The following is a 15,735-nucleotide window of genomic DNA, read 5'->3' as shown; positions in this document are numbered from 1 at the left end:
AAACAGGTAGACGCACCGTTGGTTTTATGGCCTTCCTGCAAGATGCCAGCTCTGGACATGCAGCTCATGCCTGTTAATGTTTTGGCCTGGTTTCAAACCAAAATCCGTTTGTATATAAAGCAAATGAGATCGCCACGACACTACAGAGTCATGTGCTCAGATTTCAGATTGCTGCCAGCTTAACCAAGGTGTTGCCTGACACTGAATTGCCAGGACAAGTTCAGATCGGGAAAATTTGGTAAAACTGTTACTGATGAGACTTCCTCATTCCAAACCCACAGCACCTATATAAATTCATCCACAATTCTTAAGGGGATAAGTCCATTTCCAAATGTTCCAACATTTCCCTTTCATCTTAAACTGTTCTTGTTCATCCTCATCCTCATCTGACAAATTCACCCTGAATCACACAGTTGTAAATACAAGATCAATGTGGTGACCTTACTTGGAACACTTTATATAGGTTAACGATATGGATGGCTGTTCTGTCACCAAAGTGTGATTTTTTTTTTATTATTGATGCCTTCATGGGATTTGGATATCGCTTTTGACCATCCTGTTGTCCTTTTAGAAGATGGTGGCCAGCTGTCATCTTGAACCACTGCAGTCCATGAGGTGTAGGTACATCCACAGTGCTGTTAAGCTGGGACTTCCAGGATTTTGACCCAGCTACATTGAAGGAACAGCAATGTACTTCCAAGACAGGATGGTTTATTCAGTTATAAATAAATAAATGTGTGACTTGGAAGGGAACTTGCAGGTGGTGGGGTTTCCATATCTCTGCTGCCCTTGTCCTTTTGGGTGATAGAAGTTGCGTGTTTGGAAAGTGCTGTTGAAGGAACTTTTGTGCATTGCTATAGTGGCAGAGGGTGTGAATGTGGCGTGAGGATGAGGTGCCAATCAAGTGGGCTGTTTTGTCCTGGATGGTATTGACCCTTTTGAGTGTTGTTGGAGCTGCAATCATCTAGGCAAGTGGAGTATTACCATTGCATTCCTGGCTTGTGCCTTGTAGAGATGGTGGCCGGTTTTGGGAGTTGGGAGGTGAGTTACTGGTACAGAATTCCTAGAATTTGACCAGCTCTTGTGTTTATAAGGTTAGCTGAGTTCAGTCTCTGGCCAATGATAGCTCCTAGGGTGCTGATATTGATTATGAAGACTACGATGTTTTCGGAATAAAAAAGATTTTGAAGGTGCCTTTGTAATATGGCAGTTTCCATGGCCATGCTAGATGTAGCTTTAAATCCGAGATAACAATATGTTTTCAACCTTCTTGAGATTAAAAATACAAACACGTGGATTAGGAGCAGGAAGAGGCTGTTTGGTCACTCAAGCCTGTTCTGCCATTTGAGAAGATCATGACTGATCTAATAGAAACATAGAGGCTTTTTGGCCCTTTTGAGGCTGGTATACCATTCACTTTGATCATGACTAATCATTGAATTCAATATCCTGAACCTCCCCTCCCCCCATATCCCTTGATCCCTTTAGCCCCAAGAGCTATAGAAACATTATAGATCGTGGCCTCCACTTTCTTGTCCATCCCCATACCTTTTGAATCCCTTAATAATCAAGAATCTATCTAATTCAGCCTTAAAACTATTCAATGACCCAGCCTCCACTGCTGTCTGAGGGAGAGAGTCCCATAGGCTCCCGACCCTCTGAGGAAAAAAAAATCTCCTCAGCTGTGTCTTAAATGGGAGACTTCTTGTAAAACTGTTTCCTAATTCTGATCTCCCACAAGGGGAAACATGCTTTCAGCTTTCACGCTGCCAAGTTCTCTTAGGATCTTGTATGTTTCAAAAAGGGCACTTCTCCTTCTAAACTGTAATAGACACAGGCTCAGTCTTTGCTCACAAAATAGCCTCTCCATTCCTGGAATAAGTCAAGTGAACCTTCTCCACTCCGATTCTAATACATTTATAGCCTTCCTTAAATAAAGAGAACAAAACTGTACACGGTATTCCGAATGTGGCCTCACTCAAACCCTGTAAAATGTTTCCGTTTTTATACCTTTCCCCTTGCAACGAGTGACAACATTCCATTTGCCTTCCTAAGGCACGCTGACTTTTTGTGATTTGTGTACCAGGACATCTAGATCCCGTTCTACCTCAGAGTTCTGCAATCTCTCTCTGTTTAAATAATATGCCATTTTCTGTTCATCCTGCCAAAGTGGACAAGTTCACATTTTCCCACACTATATGTCATCTGCTAAATTAAAACGATCTCTATCCCTTTGTGGACTCCTTACATCCTCTTCTCAACATATTCTCCTGCCTGTCTTTATGTTACCAACAAATTTAGCAATCATACATTCGGTCCCTTCATTCAAGTCATGCATATAGTTTGTAAAAGGTTGAGGCCCCAGCACTGATCCCTGCAGCAATTGTTACATCTCGCCAACTCAACAATGATCCCTCTTCTCTGTCATCTCTCATCATGCACTCATGCCATCTGTAAGTAACAGAGCGACACCACTAGCTTTTCTGAGCTTCTTGTCCTTCCGAAATGTCATGTCACATTAAATATTCAGGTTCCAGCATTTGTCATCTCGCAGTCAAGTCTCTCTAATGGCTGGCAGATCATACATATTTATTTCTGTTGGGGCTGACAATTTTTCTGTTTTGCTATTAATGCTATAATGCATTCAGATACCAGTTCTGTTTCTTTACTATTTTTGGAACCTCTAACCTTATCTGCTGGTGCACTCTTAAGTTTGTACACTCAGAGTCATAGAGGTTTACAGCATGGAAACAGGCCCTTTGGTCCAACTTGTCAATGCCACCCTTTTGTTTTAGAACCTGCGAGCTCATCCCAGTTACCCGCATTTGGCCCATATCCCTCTATACCCATCTTACTGATGTAACTATTTAAATGCTTTTTAAAAGACAAAATTGTACCCGCCTCTTCTACTACCTTTGGCAGCTTGTTCCAGACACTCACCACCCTCTGTGTGAACAAATTGCCCCTTTGGACCCTTTTGCATCTTTCCCCCCTCACCTTAAACTGTGCCCTCTAGTTTTAGACACCTACCTTTGGGAAAAGGTATTGACTATCTAGTTGATCTTTGCCCCTATAAGATCACCCCTCAGCCTCCTATGCTCCAGAGGAAAAAGTCCCATCTATCCAGCCTGTTCTCATACCTCAATCCATCAAGTCCCGATAACATCCTAGTAAATCTTTTCTGCACTCTTTCTAGTTTAATACTATCCTTTCTATAATAGGGTGACCAGAATTGCACAGAGTATTCCAAGTGTGGCTTTACCAATGTCTCGTACAACTTTAACAAGACATTCCAACTCCTATATTCAGTGTTCTGACTGATGAAACCAAGTATGCTGAATGCCGCCTTCACCACTCTGTCCACCTGTGACTCCAATTTCAAGGAGCTTTGAACATGGACCTGTAGATCTCTTTGTTCTGTAACTCTCCCCAGTGCCCTACCATTAACTGAGTAAGTCCTGCCCTGGTTCAATCTACCAAAATGCATCACCTCTCATTTGTCTAAATTAAACTCCATCTGCCATTTGTCAGCCCACTGGCCCAATTGATCACGATCCCGTTGCAATTGGAAATAACTTCCTTAACTGTCCACTATGGCACCAGTCTTAGTGTAAACTTACTAACCATGTCTCCCATATTCTCACCCAAATCATTCATATAAATGACAAATAACAGTGGACCCAGCACTGATCCCTGAGGCACACCGCTGGTCACAGGCCTCCAGTTTGAAATACAACTCTCTACAACCACACTCTGGCTTCTGTCAAGAAGCCAATTTTGTATCCATTTAGATACCTCCCCCTGAATCCCATGAGATTTAACCTTACACAACAACCTACTAAGCGCTACCTTGTTAAAAGCCTTGCTAAAGTCCATGTAGCCCTCATCTACCTTCTTAGTCACCCCTTCAAAAAACTCGATCAAATTTGTGAGACACGATTTTCCATTCACAAAGCCATGCTGACTGTCCCTAATCAGTCCTTGCTTCTCTAAATGCCTGTAGATCCTGTCTCTCAAAATATCTTCCAGCAATTTACTCACCATAAATGTGAGGCTCACTGGCCTGTAGTTCCCAGGATTTTCCCTGCAGCCCTTTTTAAACAAAGGCACAACATTTGCCACTCTCCAATCTTCAGGCACCTCACCCGTGATTATTGATGATTCATATATCTTGGCTAGGGGACCCACAATTTCCTCCCTAGCCTCCGACAATGTCCTGGGATACACTTCATCAGGTCCTGGGGATTTATCTAGCTTGATGTGCTTTAAGACTTCCAGCACCTCCTCCTCCTCTGTAATATGTACACTCCTCAAGACATCACTATTCATTTCCCCAAGTTCCCTAACATCCATGCTTTTCTCAACAGTAAATACTGATGAGAAATATTCATTTAGGATTTCACCCATCTCTTGTGGATCCGCACATAGATGACCTTGTTGATCCTTAAGAGGCCCTACTCTCTCCCTTGTTACTCTTTTACCCTTTATGTATTTGTAGAAGCTCTTTGGATTCTCCTTTGCCTTATCTGCCAAAACAATCTCATGTCCCCTTTTTGCCTTCCTGATTTCTCTCTTAACTCTACTCCTATACCCCCATACTCTTCAAGGGATTCACTTGATACGAGTTGCCTATGCATGTCATATGCCTCTTCTTTTTCTTGACCAGGGCCTCAATATCCCGACTCATCCAGGGTTCCCTATTTCTGCCAGCCTTGCCCTTCACTCTATGAGGAATGTGTTTACCCTGAGCCCTGGTTAACACACTTTTGAAAGTGTGCCACTTACCAGATGTCCCTTTGCCTTCCCTCAATTAACTTTTGAATGTTCCTGCCTGATACCATCAAAATTGGTCTTGCCCCAATTTAGAATTTTAACTTTTGGGCCAGACCTATCATTCTCCATGCTCTGATTACCTTGTTCTCCTGTCTTCTCCCCTCCCTATAATTTATCACATCTTCCCTCACCCCTGTTATTTAGTTTAAAGCTCTCTCCTGTGCTAGTTATACAACTTGCCAACACTGTTCAGGTGAAGGCCATCCCAGTGGAACAGCTCCCATTTACTCCAGTACTGGGTTCCCATGTGGGACTCTTGAGTAGAATTGACAATCAGTCGCTGTTTGATTTTCATTTTCACCTGTATTTGTCATCCTCTCGTAAACTCCTCTTCTTCCAAAAATGTGAAACAAAGGGTGCCATGGTGGCACAGTGGTTAGCACTGCTGCCTCACAGCACCAGGGACGCGGGTTCAATTCCATCCTTGGGTGCCTGTCTGTGTGGGTTTCCTTCAGGTGCTCCAGTTTCCTCCCACACTCTAGAGATGTGCTGGCTAGGTTGATTGGCCATGTTAAATTCTCCCTCTGTGTCAGGGAGATTACCAGAGTAAATACATAGGGTTATGGGGATAGGGCCTGAGGGGAAGTGTTGGTGCAGATTCAATGGGCCGAATTGTCACCTCCTGCACTGTAGTGATTCTAGAATTCTTCAATGATTCTATGAATCCTAAAGTCATTCCCATCCTCAGCACTTTCCTCCAGTAATCAGCGATACTGTAGGGAAGCACAATAACTAATGCTGAGATGCAAAAAACGGTTTACTTCAAGTTAAAAGCAAATGCTCTTGGGAGTTAAATGCCACTAATATTTTTCAAAATTATAAAGGTCATGTTCACTTTTTGGCTTTAAGAATCTAATTTTTGAATTTGGATTTTTGGTAGTGAATCTCATTAATGTAATTCCTCCTTTACAAGGAGACTAACACGGCCTCTCTTTATCCCGCTTGTTTCGAGCTGCAAGTTGTAGGTTGTCTCCACAGACCTATAATCCTCATCTGTACTTGCCTGGGGCATCGTTCTGCATTATCAGTGGAGTGTTACAGTTTTGGGGTTAAACCTGTGGAGCTACACGCAATGTCAAACACTAATTAGATTAATCAAAAGGCACAGAGTAGCTATCATCCAGGAGTAACCGTGCATGCCGTCACCACACTCACCTGAGCTACCAGCCTGGTCTGATATCATTTCAAAAAAGATGTGACTGGTACCTAACATTGCTAACTGCTCATTTCTGAGTTATGACTTGTATATTTGTAACAGATACCCCCTTGCTTCTCCATTAATAGCTATTGGTTTGTGATGTGAAAGAATGTTGTCATGTTCTTCTTTATCTCGATCGGTGTACTTGCTCTATCAGGTGAAGTGATCCTTATCATGTGTTTGGTGGATCGGTCTTTCTCGATTCAGATTTAAAGTCAAAACAAAGTGAAGGGGATACAGAACATGGAGAGATTCTTTCGGTGTAAAAGAAGTATGGTTTCACCAAAGCAAAGCATGAGAGAAATCCATGCACTTAAGAATATGTTTCAAGATAGTCTGAAACTGCCAACTAGTTTAGTGAATGTGGATATGGTTTCAAGTAGTCGGTCCTAACAGGAGGCTAAAGGATCATGGATCGGGGGGTCCTGTGTGAGGTCAAATGGTCAGATGATTCAAATGTTCTGGATTATCTGCAATTTTGCTTCTATCATGACTTATCCTTTTAATTTAAAAAAAATGTTGATCAAATCTTATCAGTTAAAGCTGTGCGAGCTGTCCTCCATGTTTGTCATTTGTTTTCAAATCTACAGATTATTTGCTGCAACAGATGGATTTAAAGGGAGCAGAAGAGCCAGGAAAGCAATGTCCAGTTCCAACTCCTCGAGCCTCCATATCTTCACCAGCAGCTTCACCTTCCCACAAGGTCAAAGGTAAGAGAGGTTAGTCACTCTGGGTGATGTAGGTGGCTTTATTTTTGCAGAGTTTCAGGTACTTACTTTATTGGGTTAGTCAGTGTATATGTTGCTGCTTTCTAACATGTGGAAATTCAGTTGTCAATACGTAACACTGGAGTCACATTCCACACAAACAAAACACTTTCATCAATGCTCCAGCCTCCACATTGGCTATCAATATATCTCCTGCTGGGACTCTTCCCAGTGATTTGTTTGTCAATATCTCTGTCAATAAATATATTAGCAACATTCTGCGTAATCTTCGGACAGCATGGTGGTTAGCACTGCTGCCTCACAGTGCAGTGACCCGTGTTCAATTGTGCGGAGTCCACACATTCTCTCCGTGTCTGCGTGAGTTTCCTCCTGGTGCTCCTGTTTCCTCCCACAATCTGAAAGGCGTGCAGGTTAGGTGCATTGACCATGCTAAACTCTCCATCAGTGTACCCAACCAGGGGATTTTCACAGTAACTTCATTGCAGTGTTAATGTAAGCCCACTTGTGACAATAATAAATAAATTTAAACTTTACTCCTAAGAATAGGTGATCTGGGTGCAGGTAAGAAGTTGAACATTTTGTTGCTCATCTTTGGCATTAGCAAAGGAGGGGTCAGGGCATGGATGGACAATCCGCTCTCAGGGATTGCTTCATAAAATTTTGAAGAGGGCCATGTGCCTCCATTTTGTTTTTACCTGCGTTACCCATTTCACCTGAGCTACCCAGGCTTCAGATAAACACAGCAAGGAAGAATGGATGAATCTAATCAGTGCAGTCACTCTACAGCATGTGGACCACGAGAAGCAGGAATGTTCTTCCAAACCCAACAAACTTAACTTTGTTACTGATCCTGCTCATGATCTGTGACCCATCAATGCACCCTGTGATCTCTGATTCATGCATCCATCATAAACCACACTGCATGGGAGTCGCAACGTGAGATACCAGTCCCTGGTGTTGTATATTATCGTTATATTTAAATGAGATACGGAATCATGTGAAACCAACCGCAAGAAGAAGGAGCCCAGTTGTAGTGTATCAACTACTAAAGGCTATTTATTAAATGAAAAAAAGACAAATGCACATCAACAGGACGATGATTCTATAAGATGCATAAACCCTAGAGTAATACAGATAAATAGTTTTATTCAGAAATCACCCTTGTTCCAAGCTATAGCCCCTATACCTGAACTTAATAAGACTTCCCCATTCTCCAAACAACATTCCGCTTAAACAAATCTGTAAGTTAAGTTCAGCTTATAGTTACCATGCATTACCAGGATGAGGATCAAATGTGGGAAGTGCCTTTGCCTGGTTCAGTGAAGATAAACTGTCTTCACGAAGATTTCTGCATTAACTCTGCTGTTAACTGGTTTGCTGTTAGCTTTTACCCTGGGCTGCTTGCAGGGTGTTAAACTGGCCTGTCTGCTTCTGCAGGAGCCGTCAATTGTACTGCTGGTTCTCTTTGATTCTGCCCATAGTACATTTGGCCTTCTGTCTCTCCTATATTCCAATCTTAAAAATTAGCATCTATTTGCCTCTCCAGATTTCTCAGTCATCTCAGTAAACTGCTTCCTGATGATAAAGCCATTTACTTCTGATCTTTTCTAGATGTCTGCTAATCTCATTACTGAGAAAAGGTTGCATCCCTTCATCCCCTTTGAATGTGGGCTGCTGTCAGATTCTCCCTAGTTGCTAGATAAATTATATCCCACCTTTCCCTTTGTCAATTTTGGGTCTTGTTATTATCAGGAAAATCTATGACATATCCACGCTCCCTCCACCTTGATCTCAATTTCTCTCAGACTCAATCTCTCCCAACCACAAAGCCTCCTCTCTACAATCTCTCCTTTCCTTCTCTCTGCTCCCCTGCTGTGACCTTGTGTTTTTCAGCTTCCCTGTCTGATACACAGACAGCCTGGGGTCCCACCAGGAATTACAATCCTCTGACTCACTCCTCACTTTATTGTGGTGTGGAAAAAAAATAGAATGTCAAGCCTGCTTTAGCAAACAGACAGCTGTGACCAATTTGAAAGAATTGTCCCAATTCCAAATTAGTTAGTATAATAGAATTCGGACAGTGCAGAGGGAGGTCAATTGGCCCATCGAGCCTGCACCGACAACAGTCCCATCCAGGCCCTATCCCCTTAACCCAATCTATTTACCCTGCTAGTCCACCTGACACTAAGGGGCAATTTAGCCTGGCCGATCCACCTAACCTGCACATCTTTGGAGTGTGGGAGAAAACCCATGCAGACACAGGGAGATTATGCAAACTTCAGACAGCAACCTGAAGCCGGAATTGAACCTGGGTCCTTGGTGCTATGAAGCCGCAGTGCTAAACACTGTGCCATCATACACAGTTCCTGGCAAAGTATCCATACCTTTACCTAAAAAGAAGTTGTGCCCTCAGCCTTCAAGAAGCAAGGTGGACAGCTTTCTCCCTGACATCTGCCAGTTCTACTCTGCAACTAGAGATGGGTAAAACTTGCCAGCCATCTCCAGCCTGGTTGCCATAAAGCAAATAAATGGGCAGGTGCCAAAATCACCAACACTGTTTTTAAAAAAAGTAATTAATAGATCTCCCCCTGCGTGCCATTGCTGAAGGTAGCTCTTTTTAAAGTTAGTCCTTTTGAAACTGGCTTTTGTAATGGGCTGGGATGGGGGCTGTGTAAATTGGGGGTGGGTGGGGAGGTGAGGTGAGCAATATGCCTCTCCATAAAATGCAACCGCTTAACTGATATTGCTTTACATTGTTTCCAATTCAAATGCAGAGGTTAGTGTACAAGGAATTCTGGTCATGAATCCTATTCTAAGAATAAAACATCAATAAAGTGTCTGAAGTCCATACTCTGCAAACACTGAGGATTTCTTTTACAGTTTTGAGGCAAATGCTGAACAAATCAAAGGAACAGCTAAATGGCTGCTGAGAGGGGAAATGGTTATGGAAGCAGATGGGCCTGTCTTTAGGAGTGTGGGTAAAGTTGTTTCCATTTGGTGCAGGTCTGTGTTGGCCTCTCAGTCTTGAATGCTGAAGGCTTTGTTTATACAATGGAGGCTTCCAGCCAACACACTCTATATGGTCATCAGAATCAGAGAATCTCACAATGCCGCAGCACCGAAGAGGGCATTCAGGCCATTTAGTCTGTGCTGACAGTTTTGAAGAGTAATCTAGGTAGATCCATTCTTTGGCTCCTTTCCCACATGCCTGCAATGTTTCCTCTTCCAAGTATTTAAAATCCTCGTTCAAAGTTTTGATTCTCGGCTCGGGTCATTGTCTGTTTGGAGTTTGTATGTTCTCCCGTGTCTGCGTGGGTTTCCTCTGGGTGCTCCGGTTTCCACCCACAGTCTGAAAGACGTGCTGGTTAGGTGCATCGGCTGTTGCTGAAGGTATCAATTGTCTCTCAGTGTAGCCGAACAGATGCCAGAGTGTGGTGACTAGGGGAATTTCACAGTAACTTCATTACAATGTGAATGTACGCCTTACTTGTGACTAGTAAATAAACTTTAACTTTAAAGGTTACTTGCCATGGAATCATATTTAGCAACCCATCAGGCAATGTATTCCAAATTCCAACTGCTTGTTGGGTGATGTAGTTTTTCTTTTGCTAGTCACCTTTAATCTGCTTATCGAAACAATTCCTCTTTCTTTACTTTGCTTAAATGCCGCATGATTTTAAACACTCATCAAATTTCTTGGCCTTCTGTGCTGTAAGGAGAACAAGCCCAGCTTCTAATAGCTTTATTATTGTTAATGATGACCTCTCAGGTAGTTTGACACCAATTTGAAATGCATTCTGTAATTACTAACCCAAGGAGTATGAGTCAATTTTTAACACATATATTTGTTGTCAAACTCAATTCAATTAATTACATTCATATGCAAATCATCTGTGCTACACTGTTCATTCAGCCGCGCTTAGCCAGGAACCTTTGCAGGCTTACAGTGATTAAATAATAATATAAGGACAGCAGATCAGCTCACTATTGCAAATAGAAAAATCCCTGACACACACAACAATGGATTTGCATTCTGTGGTTGCAAGCTTTTATTATGCATGAATAAACAGGCCTCAATGTCTGCTATGAGCAACATTTCACTTTTCAAACAGTATTCAGGATTCCATTTGCATATACTGGATATTTCACCCTGTAAACATTGCCTCAATAGTCACACTTTGACATCCTACCTTGATATGGTCCAATTACTGTAGCTTTGCTCTTGAATAATGCCAAGCATGCATTGGTCTTTAACATGTTGATAGATCACCTCCAAATCATACAACTTGAATTAGAAAATTGCATTATCTACACTTACAGATTGATGCAAGGTCAAAAGACCATTGAATTATCTGCTAAACAGGATCGAAAATGCTGGTGCATATTTGACTATCATAAACGTGTCTGTCTGTATGCCTACGTTAGGGGTAATTGGCCATGCTAAATTATCCCTCAGTGTACCTGAACAGGTGCCAGAGTATGGTGACTAGGGGATTGTCACAGTGACTTCATTGCAATGTTAATGTAAGCCTACTTGTGACACTAATAAATAAGCTTTAAAAAAAAGGAGACATGGTCAGGAGAATAATCTACTAAATGCACTAATGCGTGACATAAACACAGAATGAGAAGTAGCGGGACAAAGATCTGTTTTCTTCACTAAGTTGTGACCATCTTGTGTTCCAAAGGTTTATGTTAATGCCACTTGCGTATGCTTGGAATGATTTATATTGGCATTAAATATTGCTACATTAAACTACCTGACATGAATTATTTGCACAGAAATATATATAGCTGTGGTAATTAAATGTTTGAAATCTAATCAGTTCTTGAAGAATAATTAACTCTAATGTTTTACTGCAGTCTTAATCTGAAGTTACTTTCCCTAAAGTACATGGGAAAGGCATTAAGATTGCATTCTTGCCTCAGGATGGAATGAGGTAGAAGTATTTCTATGGGAGGGTCCTCCCAGTTCTACACTGTACCTTTTGTTAAAGATACAATGGAAGATTGGAATAATTTGTTGGAAATTCAACCCAATGAGTTATAGGCATAACTAACCTCAGCACTTCAGACCTTCCTAGGATCAAGTACCTTGGGGGCAGTGTTCAAGCCTGCCAGGAGCTCTTCATTGCTCGGCATTGCCACTGGGAAGGCAGTGGCTGTTACCGGTAATGCATCCTAATGAGGTCATGGATCACTGAGGGACCCAGGCCACAGGTGAGTGATGTCAGGAGGGGAAATCACAGAGGGGAGGGGGGTCGCAGCAAGGACAGAGGTGTTGGCTCTCAGCCAGCACTCCTCTCAACTCTTTGCTGGTACTTTTACCAGTGGCAGGGTGCTCATATTACATGTCGAGGCCAGTAAGTAAACCCTGCCATCCTGGCTACAATTCGGGTACCCTGTGCTTAATGGCACCCACCCACCCACTACTCTGCTCTGCTTTTGCTTGTCCCAGCCTCCTAATCATGGTCCTCTATGTCCCTCTTGCCATGAGCAGCCAGACAGGCCCTGACAAAACCACCCCACTTACCTTAGCATCCAACCTCCAGCGACAATTCCTGTAGGGAACTGGAATCGTTTCCTAGCTGTGGCCAGCACTCTTCTTGGGATGGTGGTGAGGGAAGGGGGGAACGGTGGATGGAAGCCAGGACCTGAACCAATTAACAGCCTGATGGCTAGAAAATTGGGTTGGGGCTTCCTGTCTGAGAGGATGCGAGCTCGCCCCAAATATTTCCACCGAGGCAACACCTGCATGGAAAACTCTGGGCTCAGAGGGTACCCAGTGTAGAATCAGCTGGATGCCAGGGTGGGGTAACTATCGATAGAAGGAGAGATGAGAAATATTGGGAATGCTTCTACAGGAGCAGAGGTGGCTGAGGAGCTTTAATAGACTGGTTTGTTTATAGCTGTAGATTTTGATAGGGAAAGACGAAGGGTGGGATTTTACAGCCTTGCTCACTCTGAAACAGGAAAATCCCACTCGAGCTCAATGGATGTTTTCATGCTGCCATCCCTGTGGATGGTGGGACGGCTAAATTCACCCCTATAGTTCCTTTGTTTTGCGAGTTAGTAGTGAGTGGTCATCAACTTAAATTCCTTGCTAAAAAGAGGAAAATTGCAGTCAGAAAGATGTCACCAAAGCAGCTTATTGGAGCATGGCATCCTTGGTGAAGACAGAAACATTGCGCTTCCAAAGTATTAATTAATACTAACTAATTATTTTAAACAGAAAAATTGACATTGTTCCCAGCAAAATGCTGAGCTGGTATTGTTGATCTCATTTCTGTGCTATAATTTTCTGTGCTTCTATGTTTGCACCATATCTGCACTAAATATAAATCTGGAAATGGTGGAATGTATGTAGTATAAAATACAAACAGGAAATGTTGGAAAAACTCAGCAGGTCTGGCAGCATCTGAGAAACCATAGAAATGTTCCAGCACAGAAGGAGGCCTTTGGCCCATCTTGTCTATGTCAGCCCAAGGACACCCAGGTGCCTTTTCTAATCCCACCTTCCTGCACCCGTGAACAAAGAAACAGGGTTAACGTTTGGGGTCTGGATGACTCTTCTGAAGATGTTTCTCCAGCGCTTTCTGCTTTTATTTCAGATTTCCAGCATCTGCAGTATCTTGCTTCAATGTTTCGCATGCATATAATGCCTGCTAAATGCAGAGCCAGTGACTTACTGGCATGTAAGTAATGTTTTCCTACAAAAATGTAGACACTGCAAATGCCAATATTTTCTTGGGCTCTTATCACTTTTTTGGCTGCCTGCCAAAGGGCCTGTTATAATGAGAGTTGACTGCACTCTCATGTTAAAGGAGCGCAAAAAGTACTCTACTGGGAGACGCAAGGAAGCCACCAGCCATTTTTTACCATCATGAAACCATGTACAGGTGACATTCTGGTATATATTTGCAGAGAAAAGAAAGGTTTGCCCCACAAATTTCCACAGAGATGCTGCCCCTGTATAATGCTCTGTCTTCACTGAAACATTGGCAGACTGCTTGTTCAGTTGATGGTTCTATTTTGAACTGCAGGGAAGACTGAAATGGGAGGCGTGTTCCAGATTTCATAAATAATTTCATCTTATAACATGCACATATTCCTAATTCCTAATTCCAATTCCAAGTAGCATCCAAATTGCTTTGACTGACTGTGGTACGAATTGGGCCAGGGTTTGAAAACTAGATCCTGTTTGTTACTTGTAACTTTTTGTTTTGAGTTATGAGGGGAGAGGAGAGTAGTAATTTCTGGACTCCCCTGACCCCTTGTTGCATCCACCACAGCAGGACCTGCCAGAAAATCCCAGCCCAAATCATGTGTCAAGCAAACTAACCTGCAATGGCATTCATGAAGTCAGTGGATATTCCAGTGACGCAGGGACAATCCGTAAAACACATAGTGTCAAAGTCTATAAGATTTCATGTGGAAAGGGGATCAGCAGGGATCAAGCTGATGAGTGAGTGGGACTAAATGCTGAATATGATATGGGCATCAGATCTGTGGCTGAATTGAAGTTCACAGAAGGTGGAAGACAGACCAGCTCAGAGAGCAATGGAATCATTAAATCTCGAGGCCATAAACGCACGAATAAGACATTAACTATTAGTAGCAATTGGATTAAGGCAGCCATAGAGGTGGAAGAGTTTACAAACAATGGACTTAAGCTCATGATGGAAGTGGAAATGAAACAGGTCAATGAAGTCTTCTGCATATGTGAGGCCTTCTTTAAAATAAAATCTGTCTGCTATTGATAGCACCATGTAGCACATATGCTGAGATCAGTTTTCAGAGACACGGCAGCCAGACCAACAGGAATTGCTGGAGTCTGGCTCCAGATAGGTCATTTAACCTTTTCAAAACTAACCTTGTTGTGGAGCAAAGAACGAGAAGAGGAGTGTTCCATTTGGCTCTATATTAAAATCACGTTACTGCCTCACCTACCCCTGCAGCTGCCATCTTGCTGCCTGAATTCTATCAGAGCTGACTGATGTTGGTATCTCTTGGAACCAGTGAACTGTCTCCAGGCCCATGACTGGGGCATGCCCGTACTAAACAAATAGGGCCAATGGATCGATTTACTGTGGCCTAGCCATTGACCCATGGCCAGGGAGAGAAACCATGGGCCCCAGTGCTTCCTCTGTTTCTGAGCTCTTTGTTCCCAATGCTCTCCCCTTCTCTTCCCCACCCCCTGCCCACTTTAACCTTCCCCTTCAGTCATGCATGATATTATTCCCCCTTGACAACTCACCAATCAGTTCAGCTAACAATCACGAAAGGTCTGAGTAAAATGATAATGCCCACTGGTTACAAATATGGTCCGATATTTGTACAGCATGAGGTATTAATGTTAAGAACAGCAATGATATAATGCATTTTAGTTTATCTGTATTTTATTGGTGATCCTACCATGAATATTCAACAGACCAGAAAGTATAAATTTGACTTTAACAGCATTGTGCAAAATTATTAATTTGACTTGAAACATTCAATTGGTTCTTATCACACTGTGTGAGCACTAACAATGATTTTGGCGACTGGCTCAGTTCTCATTACTATGTTCTGCATATTGCACGATATGGACACGATGATGTGAAATTTATGGCTGGGGGAAAGATTTAATTCTTGCAACCCAGATAAACTGCACACAGTCTTTTCTATTCTGTAGATGCAGAATAAGACTCCTGCCTATTTCATACATGGGTGTAATTAGATTCTGTTTTATCAGTAATCTCGCAGGATAGAAAGATCAAAAGACCTGAGCAACAAAGTGGAATGATTAATGAACATAGGTCTTCACTGTCAGTGAGAAGCATTGGATCCCTCAGGTGTCTCTGTGTGACACAATTGTTTAAGAGGTCAGCGGGCAAAGACTGGTTCACAATTGTGCGTGTATTTTCTTGATCAGTAAGTCTAAAGACTCTGCTGATTACTGCTTCTCACTACTATATATTTTCAACACCTACTATG

At 42.5% G+C, this 15,735-nt stretch overlaps 1 protein-coding gene across 13 annotated transcripts in view; it reads left to right on the top strand.

Annotated features, from left to right (window-relative positions):
* Positions 1 to 15,735, top strand: part of anks1b (ankyrin repeat and sterile alpha motif domain containing 1B) — an 833,073-nt gene that overhangs the window by 448,849 nt on the left and 368,489 nt on the right. For all 13 annotated transcript variants that reach the window (XM_080207323.1, XM_080207312.1, XM_080207322.1 and 10 more), the window contains one exon: positions 6,622 to 6,741. In XM_080207323.1, coding sequence (XP_080063449.1) covers positions 6,622 to 6,741 — 120 coding nt within the window. The remainder of the gene's footprint in view (positions 1 to 6,621; positions 6,742 to 15,735) is intronic.

Source organism: Carcharhinus amblyrhynchos, chromosome 19 (genome assembly GCF_965287045.1).
Source record: "Carcharhinus amblyrhynchos chromosome 19, sCarAmb.v2.hapA, whole genome shotgun sequence".
Taxonomy (NCBI): Eukaryota; Metazoa; Chordata; class Chondrichthyes; order Carcharhiniformes; family Carcharhinidae; genus Carcharhinus; species Carcharhinus amblyrhynchos.
The sequence above is the reverse complement of the archived record's forward strand: the minus strand, read 5'-3'. Positions and strand labels throughout refer to the sequence as shown.